General features: G+C 45.9%; 1 protein-coding gene across 3 annotated transcripts in view; it reads left to right on the plus strand.

Moving 5' to 3' along the window:
* Positions 1-15765, plus strand: part of LOC115650588 (NACHT, LRR and PYD domains-containing protein 3-like) — a 156291-nt gene that overhangs the window by 121367 nt on the left and 19159 nt on the right. For 2 of the 3 annotated variants that reach the window (XM_030560767.1, XM_030560766.1), the window contains exon 11: positions 5082-5252. The exons of the other annotated variant lie outside the window; for it this stretch is intronic. In XM_030560767.1, coding sequence (XP_030416627.1) covers positions 5082-5252 — 171 coding nt within the window. The remainder of the gene's footprint in view (positions 1-5081; positions 5253-15765) is intronic. 3 annotated transcript variants of the gene reach the window in all.

Here is a 15765-nt window from a genome sequence, read left to right on the forward strand (position 1 = left end):
CAATCACCTCCCAGTGGGGTCGGTGAGTGCAGCTGATGTGCAGGACGCAAGGGAGTGGGTTTCTGATGGGTGTGTGTGTGGAGTTGCTAGGCAGTTGGGAAGAGTGGTATATTTTGGTGCACTGGATATAGGCGGTGTGGTGGGGCGCTGTGCGGTGTGGTGGGGAGGCAGTGAAGGGGTGCTGGCCAGTGGGACGGTCTATGGGCAGGGGTAGTGGTATGCAGGGCGCAGTGCAATTTTGAGGGGTCTATTGGGGAGTCTCTGGGCAGGGGCGTGCTAGGTTGGGGTCTGTGTGGGAGTCTCAGCAGAGTGGAACTGGGCAGAGGGGTCTGTGGGGGGGTCTCTGAGGGAGGAGTGTGCCCAGCAGGGTGTATGTGACTCAGCTCAGGTCCGCCTCCAGGGGACACGGTGCGTGGACAGTGCAGGGCCAGGTGAGCAGTTTACATCTGGTGGCTGCCGGTTTGTGGTGGGGGGAATGGTGCTTGGTGCTTGCTCGGAGCATGCTTGTTCTACGCTGCCCACCCAGAGGGGCAGGGCTTCCCCTGATCCTGGCACACACACGGAGGGAGCGGGACTCAGACACCCTTAGAAATGCAACCCCTCCAAAACCTGGTTCACATGTGGGGGGTCGGATGGGGGCTCAGACACCCCAGATCCTGGCACACACAGAAGGGAAGAATGTGGGGCTGACAGGCACCTGTCCCCTTATTCTCCCCAAACACCCTGCCTCTCACCCCATGTGTCCTTCCCCCTCACCTGAGTCCTCCAGCTCCCTCACCTCCTCTGCCACCCACCCCCATTTATCCCCTCCCCTCAGTGCAGCCCCAAATCCCTCTCAACCTTATTCCCACATTTCTGAACCCCTAAAATGTTCCTCCCTTCCAGCAAGCATTCACATAATTATTTTTTTTTTACAAAACTACTTTGATTACATTTCCCAGAAATAACACTCTCCAGACACACATTTTAATAATCTGCTCTCCTGCCTTTTCCAAATGTCTCCCTAAGTGGGAGGTCAAACTGACTTGGGGTTAGGATCAAAGGACAACTGATTACTCCTTTAAGCTATCCAGTTGCTGTAGAATAGCAAAGGCTAACAATCCTGTTAACTCTTCTGTCCACACATGATCAGTTTAATCCATTTAAAATGTCATTTGGAAGGGGAGGCTTCTGATACTGTAATACAGAGAAGCAAAATATGTTTCACCTAAAGTTTTAATTTGATTGTCTCCAGAGGGCTGGTGGGTGCCACACTCTCTGTTGGAGGAACCTTTGAGCGCTGGGCACCCTGGCACAATGATCTGAGCCCTGGCTTAATCGCTGTCTGTGTGTGTGTCCACACTACAATTAAAAACTCATGGCTGGCCTGTGTCAGCAGATCTGGGCTTGTGAGGGCTGTTTAATTTCAGTGTAAGTTTCTAGGCGTTGGCTGGAGCCTGAGCTCTAGGACTTCTGAGGTCAGAGGATCCCAGAGCCTAAGTTGGCAGCCAGAGCCTGGAAGCCTACACTGCAATTAAACAGCCTCATATCATGATTCCTGGAGCCCAGATCAGTTGGCACAGTTCAATCGTGGGTATCTAGCTGCAGTGTAGACATACCCTGTGAGCACAAAAATGCTGCTGAAATCTGTTACCTTTAAGAAAAGCTGTTTTTTCTCTGACATAATATCTTGAGGACAACTTTGTCAAACATCTAAAAGTTTGGAACACTTACAGAATCCCAGACACTCATAAGGCTCACCAGCTTTCAAGGCAATCTGAGTACCCGTGTGGATTTTAGAACGGTTAAAGGAGTTGAATTTAAAACAGAAACCTGGTCTAAACCTTAACTATAGCATCACCCGGCTATAAGAGACCAGAAAGACAAAGGATGGGTCAAGGAAATATAATTATTCCCATTTTCCAGATGGAAAATTGAGGCTCATAAAGATAGAGTAACTTGTCCAAAGTCACATGAGGGAGTGTCTGGTAGAGGCAGGAGCTGAACCACAGATCTCTGAGTGCTAATCCAGGGCCTTAACTACAAGAGCCTCCTTTCTCCTGCAGAGAGCTGTGCTCATTCTCTTGTGTGTTTTGTCTCAGAAATGTGCTTTTTGGATTGGACACGGCCTCTCTTTTCTATGGTTGTGTTTTTCAAGTAGTGCTCCTTAGCAATCAGCATTTCAAAATTAGGGCCAGTATTACTGATGAATTTTCTGACCATGATACACATTCCGATTTGTTGAAATGTGTCAGAAAAATTCAAAAAGCTCTGACCAGATCAGACTTAAAAAAACATATGAAAGCTCTAAAGAAGCAAAACAAAATCCACGCAGGGTTGTCTGGAGGTGGAGGGTGGCCATCTCCCAAATATTTCTGAAATGTCAGGTGCCATTTCCAGTATATTTGACGGTCTTGAACGATTTCAAATGCAAAATTCTATGCAATAAGACTAATAAGAGCATTCATGGTGTTCATCTGAAGTTCTGCTCTGGAATAACTTTCCACTGTCTCAAATTACATATTGTTAATATAGAAGTGCATCAAAACCACAAGACCCTAAATAGATTTGATTATTTGCCAACAGATGCATACACAACTATATTCTCAAACCCAGCATCAACTTGAGTCAATGAGAGAATGTATGGAGGAGCATAAGCAGTGCCAGGATTAAGTTTGCATTCAGATTTATAGATTTAATCAGGACTGAAAACCCTTTATTTTACATTTAACATTTTGTTAGAAAGCAAAATCAGATTATTCTTACCTCTGAGCTCAATAACGACGGACTCTCTCCTCACCTTCTCAGGTGTCCTCTCTCTCTCTTTCTCTCTCTCGCTCTCTCTTTACCTTTACATCTTGTGGGGTTCTTCTCTTCTGCTTCAACTTGGATGCCGTCTTCTTTTCACCCCTCCCTAAATTAGGCTTCATCCTCTCAGATTCCCACATACACCTTTGAGTTTTTTCTCCCCCTCAACCCAGTCTTGGAATCTCTCCCCTCCCTCCATTGCAGGCGCCTCTTTTTCTGCCTCCAAAATACATTGGGGTCTCTACAAACCTTTACAGACTCTGGGTGCTCCCCAAGGTGTGAAGGCTTCTCTTCCTTGTACAAATCCAGGGACTTTTTTCTCTCCCAAATATTGAGGTTTCTGTCCTGTGACACTGTACACTCTGAGGGAGTGCCCTGTAACCCCCATATTCATCATTCGTATGTAATTGTGATATTGCATATAAAGCAGGCCATGTAAGATATCATGGAAAAAGTTATGATCTGCTGAAACCCACTGTTCTATCCAAATTTGTATATCACGAATGAATATAAAGTTATGAGAATTGTGTTGAATGGTTGTCACTAAAATATTTTGTGGGTTTGAGAAGCGCCCAGATACTAGCTCCCAGTGTCTTATGAACCGTAACATCCAGATGGGTGAGAAAACTGCTTGATCTAAATACCTACCTAGTGTCTTACAGGTTTAAGATTCAGATTGTGCACATATTTTGTTTTCTTTGGTAACTAACTGACTTTTTGCCTATCACTTATAATCACTTAAAACCTACCGTTCGTAATCAATAAAATTAGTTTAATGTTTATCCTTACCAGTGAGTTTGAGTGAAGTGCTCGGTAAGTCTGCTCAGGTTACAAAGGTTGGGGTATGTTCACTTTCCATTTAATTTCCAGTTAATAAACTTGCATTTCTCAAGAAAGGGTCTTGAGCAGTGCAAGACGGTATATTCCTAAGGTACGACTCATGGAGCTGGGGAGATTTGGTTGAGGCCTTTCTCTGTGATTCATGCGTGGCTCTGGAAGCATTCATGGAATCTAGCTGGATATGGGGCTCCACATGCGGTTGTACTGAATGGTAACCGCACCTGAAGGGATTTGCTGCTTGTCACCAGTATGGCACTGTGAGAGACAACCCTGAATAGAAAGGGGACACTGCAGTCCCAGTCACATGTTGCACCCTGGGGGTCCTGTCACACCTCCTCATTGGGCAGAGTAATAATATTTTAAGGTAAATGAGATGATGAAGGAGGCCGTGCAGGTGACAGCTCTGGTGGAAGGGGTTTCTCGAGGTGTGTGCAAGATTTAGCAGGTGGGGATGGGATCATGTTTGGGTGTGCAGGGGGCTCATTGTGAGGCCTTGAAGGAGGACAAAGACAGCCATACTTGCAGATGGTCCTTGAAGTGCACATGATCATAGCCAGCCTGCTGCCATGGTTACCTACTCAGCTGGTTGACAGCTCCATCAGGACCCCAGACTCTGCAGGGGGGTTACAGAAACCAGCAGAACGTCTGCTTTTATAGACTCTGGAACAGGCCATGCCAAAAGGGTCACACAGTTGCCCTCCTTTCAGGGGCTCTTCCCTCCCCGCACCCTGGGGAACCCCCTGCCATAGGGATCTTCTCTTTGTCTCCCCCACACTTTGATCTCTGGTCTCAGTGGAAGGTGGGTGTGATGCTGCCTGTGCTGGTCCTCCCAGCTGCCTCCTCTCCTTAGGCCTGATGGTCAGAGCTGGGGGCAGCGACAGGAGACACTGCATTCTGCAGGGGAGCAGTAGAGTTAGTGCCAGGGGCTGGAGGCGCAGGTTCTCCCAGCTCCTCCTGCTCTGAGCCTGGCCCAACTGCCTGGGGAGGTGGCTCCACCTACAGCCTCCCTATAGCGATGGGCCTGCTCTGATTGGGTCGCACCATTGAGGGGGCTGATCAGTGGCAAGACCAACCTGATTAGTCAGGAGCTGAGTGGGCAAGACTTAAAGGGCTACTTTTTATTCTTTCTGAATTCTGGTTGACCAATGGAAAGAGTGAGGGGCGGTGCTTAGAAAGGATTCTTACCTCAAACCTTATTCCTCATTGGTCAGTGGCAGAGGTTTGAGGTATCTGGGCCATTCTCACTGTTGCTTGGTGAAAGGCAATGGGCCATGGGTGGAGTTATACAGGAAGTTTCACCTACTGTTTGTTTTTCACTGGACAAGTGATGGAGCTTGGGACAGAGTCTGATTGGTCAGGCAGGGGGACTAGTGGGTGGGGCCACCTGTCAAAACAACCATGAGGAGCCCAGTTCATATCATGATCCTCCTTCTCTGCCTTTCTCTCACCTGCAGCTTGCGGTACTGTGGTGTCACAGCCATTGGCTGTGGGGATCTCGCCCCGGTTCTCAGAACCAGCCAGAGCCTGACAGAGCTGAAACTGCGTGGTAATAATCTGGGAGATGCTGGAGTGCGGCTGCTGTGTAAGGGGCTGAAACACCTGAACTGCAAACTTCAGAAACTGTAGTAAGTAACAGCCGGCAGAGATAGAGGCCACTATCTGGAAGACCACCCATCACAGGACCTGGTATCTCCGGGGTTGTGTTACGATAACTGCATCTGTGTACCACTGTGAGTCCAAGTCAAAATCCAATGCATGGCAGAAATCTGAAGTAAAAGAAGTAGGCATATTGCTGCAATCTACCTCTGTTACAGGGGGATTTTAATTTGAGGGAAACAGAATCTGAGTGTGGCAGAATATGCAGAAGGTGCTGAAACTATTGTTTGAAAATAAAATAACTACACAAGCAAATGCTCATTAGGAGAGGAGGAAGACTAGAGGTGAAAGAGTATGTGGTAAGAGGGGTTGAGGCTCAGGAAATGGGGGTCTAGAATGAATGGGAAGGAGACGGATGGGAGCTGAGGAGGGGGACATGAGAGTGTGAAATTGGTACAGGGGAGAAATAGTTTGTGTGAGCCACTCCCTGGGTTTCCCCAGACCCTCTACAGCGATGTGTCCTCCCCCATCCCTGCTGCCCTCATGTGAGCCATGTGACAGGGGATTGCTTGTTGTGGGTATCTGAGCCCATTTCCCTACCCTATGTGAGCCAAGATCTGAGGAATCTCTGCCCACTAGCTTAGAACTGGCATGCTCAGAGAATGCACCAAGAACACAGTGCTGAGACTGGGGTGAGGAGCTAAGCACTGATACGCTTGGCACATATCAGAAATTCTGCAGCACTGAGGAGTGGGAAGGGAACAACCACCGAAATGAATGGAGCAGTTCACATATCTGAGCTATTTTTTCAGACTATACTCATGCCCATGGGGTTTTCTCTTTCAGCTGCAAACATCTGATTAAATGAATGGGCCATTTAACACCAGTCTAAGCCTTCAACTTTGAGGGGTGAAACATGCCCAGGGTGGACATCTGAGAATGAACTGTAAATATGTGGGAAAAATTAAATGAAGGTAAATGCCCACACCACCTTAACTCTGCCCTCTCTGAGTGATGTCTCAGAATGTCCATAACATACACACCTGTAATCCGACATTTCATTTGATGGACAGATGCTACCTGCTCCTGACTGACACTCAAACACTGACCCTACTCCCTAAGACAATGCCACACTTGTAAAATTTAACAACCCCTTCATACCCTTTACAATCCTGTCAGACTTGCACACAGGTTACCCCCTCAGCCTATACTCTCCCCTACCCATCATTAAATCCACAAATTGCTCTCCTATCCCACCTCACTACTGACAGTTGCCATACCACTAAGTGCCCTGCTACTGACACAACCTCCACAATTCTATACTGGAATGATGCAGCCTGGAACTTCATGGCTCACATGTACCTCTTTCTTTTGAGAATATACAGGGGAAAGACTCAGAGGCAGAGTTCCTTGTATCACAATCTCAGCTCTTCCCAGCTCTTCTTCAACTTATTCCTCCACGATTCAGTAGTTACAACTAACAGAGTGAATTCATCTGGAGGACATGCACTTAAAACCAATGGCTATTGTCAGCTCCAAGGGAGCACAGTTAAATTTGTGTGGATGTTATCTTCACTCTGTATTTCCTGGTTTTCTGAAGTATGAGAAGGGCATAAGCTATCACCGGACATTCTTAACTCTGAATTAAACAAGATTTGTCATTTAATTAGTGTATTACAGTATTGCTTAAGTGCCCCAGACGGGATCAGCGCCTCAGTGTGTTAGGCACTGGACATGTTGTATTGGCAAGTGTGACAAGGCAATTCTCTTGTAGTCTTCCAAGTTCTTTTTTAGCATGTCAGCAAGGTTTAGTCTTGGGGTGACACGTGTTGTGCAGTTTTGGGGAGGAGGGAACTGTACAATTAGCCAGAGACTTTGCTGTCTGCATTGCGTTTTGATTACAGTCTATTCTGGAGGCAGGTTTCTGCTTGTGAGTTGGTGTTGGGCTGAGATCCCTGAAAGAGGAGACAGCCCTTTATGCTGTGTAACAGTCTCATTCCAGGACAAAGGGAAGGTGAAGGAAATAGTATTCCTATTTTTAGATGAAAAAATGAGACCCAGAAAGTGGAATGACTTTCCCAAGGTCACACAGGTAGTGTATGTTAGATCCAGGAAGTGAACACAGATCTCCCGAGTTCTGATCCAGGGCTTTAACTGCACAACCAGGCTTTCTCATGCAGGGAGCTATGTTCATTCTTGTGTTTCTTGATTTCAGAAATGTGCCTTTCTAATGGACATTGTCTCTTTTATATGCTTCAGGTTATTAAGGCAGAACTATTTAACCAGAGTACCACTTGGGCATCCCTCTGGATTACAGCCACCAGAAACTCCCATTGAGGGTAGAACTCAAGACCACAAAGCTGATCCTGGCAGCTCCCTTAAAGGAACAGTGCATTCTATGACAGCATGTTAAATTGTCTCAGCAAATTCAGCCTTAACTTTTCTCAATTGAGTGTTCTACTTAGAATGTCTCCTGAGGGCACTAGAGGATGGTCCGGGTATGACATATATGAGAGAAAAGCTTTAGGGATTTTAAAAAATATATTGTCACAGGGCACTAGTACTGAACTAACTTGTGATTAACGTAGAGCCCCAAAGTGCAATTAATTGGTCGTGGGTGGGGGTTGTCCTCATGGGTTATGACTATATTGGGGCATATGCTTCCAAAGCACTTTAAATACCACACTTCCCATTGAGAGACACAGGCTGGCTGTTGTGTCTGGGATGTATTCTAGCTCTACTGATTTCTGACCGTGTATGTTCATGAAACTTAAGTGCTGGAACACAATGCACTTTGCAAAGCATCACATGCCCTTTTATTGTGATGATTACAATACTTGGATTTTTTGCCCTCAGCTCCTGAAGTCATGTGAATAATTTAGAATTTCAACCTAAAATTTATTTATAATTATGTTTCTAGGCCCTCATGATTGTGGAGAAAAGATTAAAAATGTGAACCATGTGTAACCTACACACTCAGGAACTAGCAGGCTAAGAAAAAGCAACACAAAAGCATTAATTTTAATCATGATTTTGGGCTCATGAAATCTGACTTTTGAACTCCTGCAATTGGCAATACTGCCTATTGTTGTCAGATGTCACTCTGTCAAATGTTGATAAGCATTCGGTTGCATGCGTGTTCTCCCTCTGTGTGCTGCCCTGGCTTTGCATAGATAGCTGGCACAGCAGACCCCAAGAAAACCCCCAATCACCACAGAATCAGATAAGGTACGAAGGCACCCGGCCAGGTTTATTGATAAACTAAGCATAGTAATAGTTTCCAGTAGACTCTACAGGATTTACTACCAATATGTGCCCACTAACAATGGACTAAACTCAGTTATGCCCCCTAAGCTGGACAAAGACAGCCCCTCAGCAATACATTTTGATACACAATTACAAACAAGTTACACCTCACTCCTGACATATCAGGGGCCATCCTTTCGTCCTGCAGTTTCAGAGTAATACAAACTCCTCTTTGGGGGCAGTGGGAATTTAGCAGGGGTTCCCTGATCTGTGCTGTCTCTCTCCCAGCTTCCAATTGTAAACTCTCTCTCTTTGTCAGGCTGCCCTTTTCCCTGTAAACTTGCTGTTGGGGGATGTGCATCCCTGGCTTGTCACTGGCCTGGTGGACAGACTGTCCAGGTCACCCCATGCAGAAACCTCTCAAACTAGGCCCAGCCAGGGCTCCTTGTTTTTTCTGTCCTCTGTCCTGACTCCAAGCATGCTGAGCACGGGGTCCAAAAGCACTGGTAGCCATTTTACCTGCAGTCATTTTTGGTAGGGTCCACTAGAGGCTCAGACTGGAGCTTCAGTAACTGGAAATCCCCACATGAGGCTTATGAGCACAATGACAATAGTTTCAAATTAATTTAAGGGAGATTTATGGTCATGACGGGCAGCAGCCAGGCCAAACATGAGCAGTGCTGCGGGGATCGCACATGCATGGAGATTTACCCCCCCCCCACACACACAAATGTGGTAGGGGGAAGTGCATCAGGATCTCTCTCTCTCTCACACACACACACACACATAGAGAGCGGGCACTACAGGGGGATCTCTCTCACTGAGCACTGTGGGATTGTTTAAGATGGAGACTGAGAGTGAGTGTGCTTTGTGTTGGTGTTCTTCTTCGAGAGATATCCTTGTGGGTGCTCCACTCTAGGTGTCAGTGCGCCCCTGTGCTTTTGATCTGAGATTTCTGCAGCAGTAGTCGTACCGGCCATGCATGCTCAGAGCCTGCTCCCTAGCTCTGAGTATACCTCTAGTGAGCATGCGCAGCCAGTTCCTTCTCTACCATCCCCAGCTTGAGATGGAACTCAGCAGACTCGTTAAAGAATTTCTTTCCTCATCTTAAAATAACTTGTAGTTAGCTAGTTTCTTGTTAGTTAGTTGTTAGTTAGTGTTACTTACCCTTTTTTCTACCGTTTAAAAAAAAATTCTCTCAGCTACAACCGCTTCTGACATGCCTGGCTCCACAGGCTTTAAGCGCTGCTCCTCCTGTAAGGAAGCTATCTCTCTTTTGGATGGACATTCGCAGTGCATAAAATGTTTGGGGGAGACTGACATTCCCCCAAAATGTGCTCACTGCACTAAACTAAGCTCCAGAGCGCGAAAAGACAGGGAGCTAAAACTTAAACTTATTCTACTTCAAAAATCCTTAGGGTCTGCCTCAGACCCTGGTGCAGACTCTGCCTCTGCTCACCACCACAGCTCTCCCGCTTCTAAAAAGCAGAAGAAAACAGCAAAAAGAGGGCATCTTCTGTCAAATTCAAAAGAAGCCCTCAGACACAAACCTTCTCTGGTCAGATCCACGGTCTCCTTACCTGTGCTCCCCCCGCCTGAGCACTTTTGACGAGCCCGGCTCCTCTGGCATCGCACTAAACCCGACTGTGCTTGTGGCGGCAGTGCGAAGCTCTGGTGCCGAGGTGACAGACCTTCAGCTGCCTGCCTCAATTATGGCACCCATCGGCACCGCAGCAAACATGGTGCTGACATACCAGGACCCCCCGCCGAGGCACCACAGCCTCCTATTAATGGCGCGGCACCAGTTCCAGCACTGACATTAACAGTGCTACTTGGCACTGAGCCAAGACTTAGAACTCCAGTGCAAGCCTGGGTTCCCTCACAGCAATTTTATCAGCCTTCAGGTGCCTCGGTGCTGCCGTTTACCCAGTCAAGTGACCTCTTAGTGTCACCTATGCTGCAGTCACCCTTACTTAAAGACTGCTTCTCCCTTATGAATGATTCAGGGTCCAAACAGCCTTCCTCCAGTGAAGAGGAGTCTGAACTACAGGGTGATGTTTCAGTGCAATCAGAATTCCATCCTCGGACCCTTGTCACCTGCGGGCACAGGAAAACTGTCTCAGACTATCCTCGAGACCCTGCCTCCTGGGGTGTTAACCCCTGGATGGCACCGCCTATGCCTTTTCCACCACCATGGCAATACTGGGCCCCATGGGCATCTTTCCCTCGGCAGCACACCCACTATTCCAATTCGACGAGACGCGAACTTCCAAATGATATGACACACTTGGCGGCACCCTCCCATTCTCAGTATCAATTAACCCCTGCTCCTGACCCAGTACCAACTGAAGTACTAACTAAAGTAATGCCTGAAGAAGCTTTACTTCCCTCTCCTCTACCATCCTCACATGATTTTTTGAAATTCCAGGATCTCTTTAAAAGGGTTGCCAGCGAGCTTAGAATCAATCTAGAGGAAGTACCGGACCAACAACATGAGTTAACGGACATCCTGCAACCCTCTTCTTCATCCAGACTGGCATTACCAATCAATGCAGCCCTTCCAGAACCCGCTAAGTCCATCTGGCAGGCTCCAGCCACAAGCCAGCCTACCTGCAAACAAGTGGACCGTAAATACTTCATTCCCTCTAAGGGCTCTGAATTCCTTTTCTCACATACTGTGCCAAACTCGCTGGTAGTGGATGCAGCCAACCAAAGGAACAAACCACAATATTTCCACCATACCCCAGCGAACAAGGAAAGCAAACGCTTAGACCTGCTGGGTTGCAAAGTGTATGCCTCTTCAACCTTACAATTTCAAATTGCCAGTTATACTGCAATTCTGGCAAAGTACGATCGTAGAAACTATAACAAGTTCATGGACTTTATTGAACACATTCCAGACCAGAAGAAACAACAGTTTACAGCTTTCCGAGGGCCAAATCATATCACATATGGCTCTTCAAGCAGCTCTGGATGCAGCCAATACCGCAGCAAGATCCACCGCTACGGCGGTGGTCATGCGCCTAGGTTCGTGGCTCTCCTCTTCCCTTTTTCCTCGTGAGGTTCAGAGTACTATAGAGGATCTCCCTTTCAATGGCGATAAACTCTTTGCTTCCACCACGAATGAGATGCTTCACTCAATGAAGGAGTCAAGGGCAACTCTTCGATCCTTAGGAATCCAAACCCCTACGACCAGAAGGCGACAGTACAGATATCAACCTTACCACCGTCCACGCTACCACCCATATACTCAGCATTTCACAAGATCTCAGGATCAACAACAGCAACACCAATGCCAGAGATCCAGATATCAGTGACATCGCCCCAATTCTTCTGGGGCTCCCCAACTTCCTCCAACTAATAAGCAGATTTGAACCTTTGGTCGAGGGTCTTGTAAACATCGTCTCAACTTCAGCATATGCACCGCCTACAACTATCTTTGGACACCACCTACGGCCATTTTTGCACCAATGGCAGAATGTTACCACCAACAAGTGGGTTCTAGAGGTAATCACAACTGGGTATTCTATCCCTTTCCTCTCCTTACCTCCCACCCACCCCGTCCCTCTTCAAGGACCTCTCTCACGAGCTACACCTCCAGCAAGAAGAACAACATTTCCTTCATCTGGGGGCTATCGAACTCTTGCCTGAATGCCATAAGGGGAAAGGGTTCTACTCCCATTATTTTTTAACGGAAAAGAAAACTGGAGAATGTCGACCGATCCTCGACCTCAGGCGGCTCAACAAATTTATCAAAAAACAAAAGTTCAAAATGGTTACTCTCACCACCATAATTCCAATCCTGGAGCAAGGCGATTGCTTTTCAGCCCTCGACGTACAAGATGCCTATTTTCACATCACTGTCCACCCGGCCCACAGACATTTCCTTCATTTTACCCTCGGCTCAACGCATTTCCAATACAGAGTTCTACCCTCTGGCCTTTCCATTGCCCTCTGAGTTTTCTCCAAGCTCCTAGCGGTAGTCACTGCCTACCTCAGGAAAAAAAAGGTCATAATATTCCCTTACTTCGACGATTACCTTCTCAAGGCCTCCACATTTGACGAAGCCCTCCGCTTCACACAACTCACCATCGATTGCTTCCAGTCTCTGGGCCTGCAAATAAACAGAAGCAAATCCATATTAAGTCTTACCCAGCACCCTGAAGTTTATAGGAGCGAGCCTCGACTCCACAACCGGGCTGGCATCTCTCCCACCCGACCGATTCAATACCATAAAACTGCTGGCTATGAGACTTTGCAACAGCCCCCAGGTCACCACCCAAGACTTCCTCCAACTACTAGGGCACATGGCCTCGTGCACCTTCATGGTCCAGAATGCACGTCTCTACATGAGGTGCTTCCAAACTTGGCTGGCCACGGTTTACAAACCAAACGTGCACTCGCTAAACAAACCCCTGGCCATACCCTACTGAGTCAAAGACTCTCTCCTATGGTGGACAGTCCCCTCCAACCTCTGCTCTGGAGTCCCCTTCCTCCAGACCTCCCCAAGTCTGATAATGCATCTCTCACTGGCTGTAAGTACTGTATTTTGCTGTATTTAGCAAGTATTATGTTAATGTGTATATTCTATATCATGGGTTAGAAATATTTCATAAGCCAGACATTTTTGTACTAAAGCTATTTACTGGGTCGCGACAGGCCATCAAGGTTTACAAATGGGTCCTGAGACCAAAAAGGTTGAAAACCACTTTTTTAGCTCATCCACGGCTCCCAGGACTTTTAGACTCCTGCCTCCCTATCAGTCCTCGTGCATTCATGGTGAGCCAGGAATTTAAAAGCCCTGGGAACCTAGAAGCCCTGGGAGCATGACTGAGCCAGGAGCCTTAGCGGTAGGGAGCCGGGGCTTCCAGAGTTTCCAGCTCAGCAGCAAGGAGCCAGAAGCCGATCCTTCTCTCAAGCCGGTGTTCTCAGGGATTCCAGGTGCTCAGCTGGTGACTTCCACCAGTTCATCAGCAAACATAGACTTCTTGCATATCATTTTTATTTAATTTAAATAATTTATATACAGATTATAGTAGTTTATGCCTTAAAACAGGATGTTATAATTTCCTATTTAATTTTAAATATTTATTTTTAAAAGCAAAATATATTTAATTTAAATAAAAAAATCCAATTTAAATTAATCTGACTTAAGTAAGAAAATCAGACAATGTCTGTGATTCTTTTATTAAAAGAAACATCCATTTTTTCTGCACCCTGCTTACACTCAATATCAGGTTGGAGGCATGAACCAAAGCAGAACATGACCGTAGGCGTATTTCTGCAGATATTGCTTGTTTATGTGACCATTTTCAAGTAAAGACTAAAAACAAAGATTTAAGTTTGTGTGACAGGGATTTTTTTTAGTTTACAATAGAAACAAATGTGCATGAGGAGGTCTTCCACCAAATCTTCGACTAGAAACCAAACACTCCAGCCAGTGAGCTACCAAATTTGACACTTTTACAGAACCTCTTCCACAATTTACCCATGAACAGGCTCTGTGCATCTCCCCGTTGAGCAACAAATGCAGTATTGATTTGGTAAACAGATGTTCCATGTGTTTACTCCTGTGGAAGAAACAAACTCCACTCTCAGGTTGGAAGCAACAAAATCAGAGACAGCTTTATTCAGGACATGAAATTGCAAAGGAAGAACACAGCTGACAGAGAATATATCTATCTGCCTCAGTTTCTTCAAAGTACAAGCAATATCACTCAAGTATTTATACACTTTAGTGGCTTTCATTAATTAAAAACATCTGCAGTTTGTTTATGTTATGTCCTGCCCATTCCTGTATTTTCTCCCTTCTCTTCTCAAAACATCACTATCTCAAGGTTGGGTTATGCTGACTCTACCGTTTCTTACTTGCTTCTGACATGAGCCCTGCTTCTACAGGTCTTGCGATATTAGGCTGAGACTTAGCATGACAGTTTCTCTGTTTCTTACAACTGAGAGGCCTATATTTAAATCCTTTAACCCTGTTTCCACATTCCCCCCTTTTGTGCTTGTCTTTAGCACAACCATCATTCTTAAACCTCCAGTTGCATCATGCCTTGTGTTTCTGTTTCTATCTTAAAAGGATCAGGACTAGCCCTATATATCTTAGCTGAACATGAAAGGCATTTTTGTTATTACACTTATTACAAAAACAATAACAACACATTCCTAGACTAAACAAAAACAATACAAGCATTAATGTCCCCATTGTAATAATATGCTGGGATTGTTTCACTGCCTTAATTAAATAGCACATCACATCATAATTAGTACACAACATAAACACTCTATTGGCTGTATGGAAAGCATGTTTTTCAATTTGATATATATTCTGAAGCACATTGATTTGACCCTGTAAATCAGAAATTTTCTGAACCTCTGGTAGAAGTAAGTGCAAATTCTGAAATCGGTCAGGTATTAAAGTGGTCCAGTTAAAATAATTTGATACCTAAGGTCTGATTGCAGGGCTTTGTCCACAGGCCAATAAATAATGTAATTTCCTGCAGTCGTGGTGAGATTAAAATGCATATCTAGCAAAGTGGTGGCCTTAACATATACACAGCTATCATTAGCTTGGAACAGTAACTATCTTTTCAGGGTAGTTCCTTGTCCCATACCTTCCCAACAAACTTTGTTAAACATTGTGACAACTTCCCCTGGCTTCAATTTCCTTACACACTAAAGCTGTGGGTGTTCCAAGGGCCAAAATGTCCAGTGATTCCCTATTCCAATCCAAATATCAGGTGTTATTCCAGGAGCACTAACAACAAATTGGCTAGGCATTACCAGGTGGTCTAATCTTCCAATCCCACATGCCTCCTCCCCACAGACCCGGCATGATTCAGTATGTGGGAGCCCACACCCCTCCTACCGGCCATATGCTTGGAGGGAGAACTACGAGTACTTGCACATCCATCCTGAAAATCTCCAAGTATGTCTCCATGGTCACAAATCAGATGGCAGTCCTGAAGCACTGTAAGGGCAGTAGGCCATGCCTGATGCTTGAGATCACTCTGAATGGCCATTAGTTGGTCATTCAGGAAATCCTGAATCTCCAAACATGCTAGATCCCATTGCAATTCCTTTCTTGCCTCAGTGATTTTTTACTATCATCTCTGTCAACAACTCCTGGGTCATTGAACTAAAGGCAGAAATAACATGTAATTCACCAACTCCAGCTTGCACCTGGGTCAGCTGTGCTCCAGTAATAAGACTAGTGGCCTTTTCTAGTTGCTGTAATTTCTTATCATGTTGTTGGCCCTTAAGAATATTCCAAATTGCTGCTGCACTACCATC

This window comes from Gopherus evgoodei, chromosome 4, assembly GCF_007399415.2.
Source record: "Gopherus evgoodei ecotype Sinaloan lineage chromosome 4, rGopEvg1_v1.p, whole genome shotgun sequence".
Taxonomy (NCBI): Eukaryota; Metazoa; Chordata; order Testudines; family Testudinidae; genus Gopherus; species Gopherus evgoodei.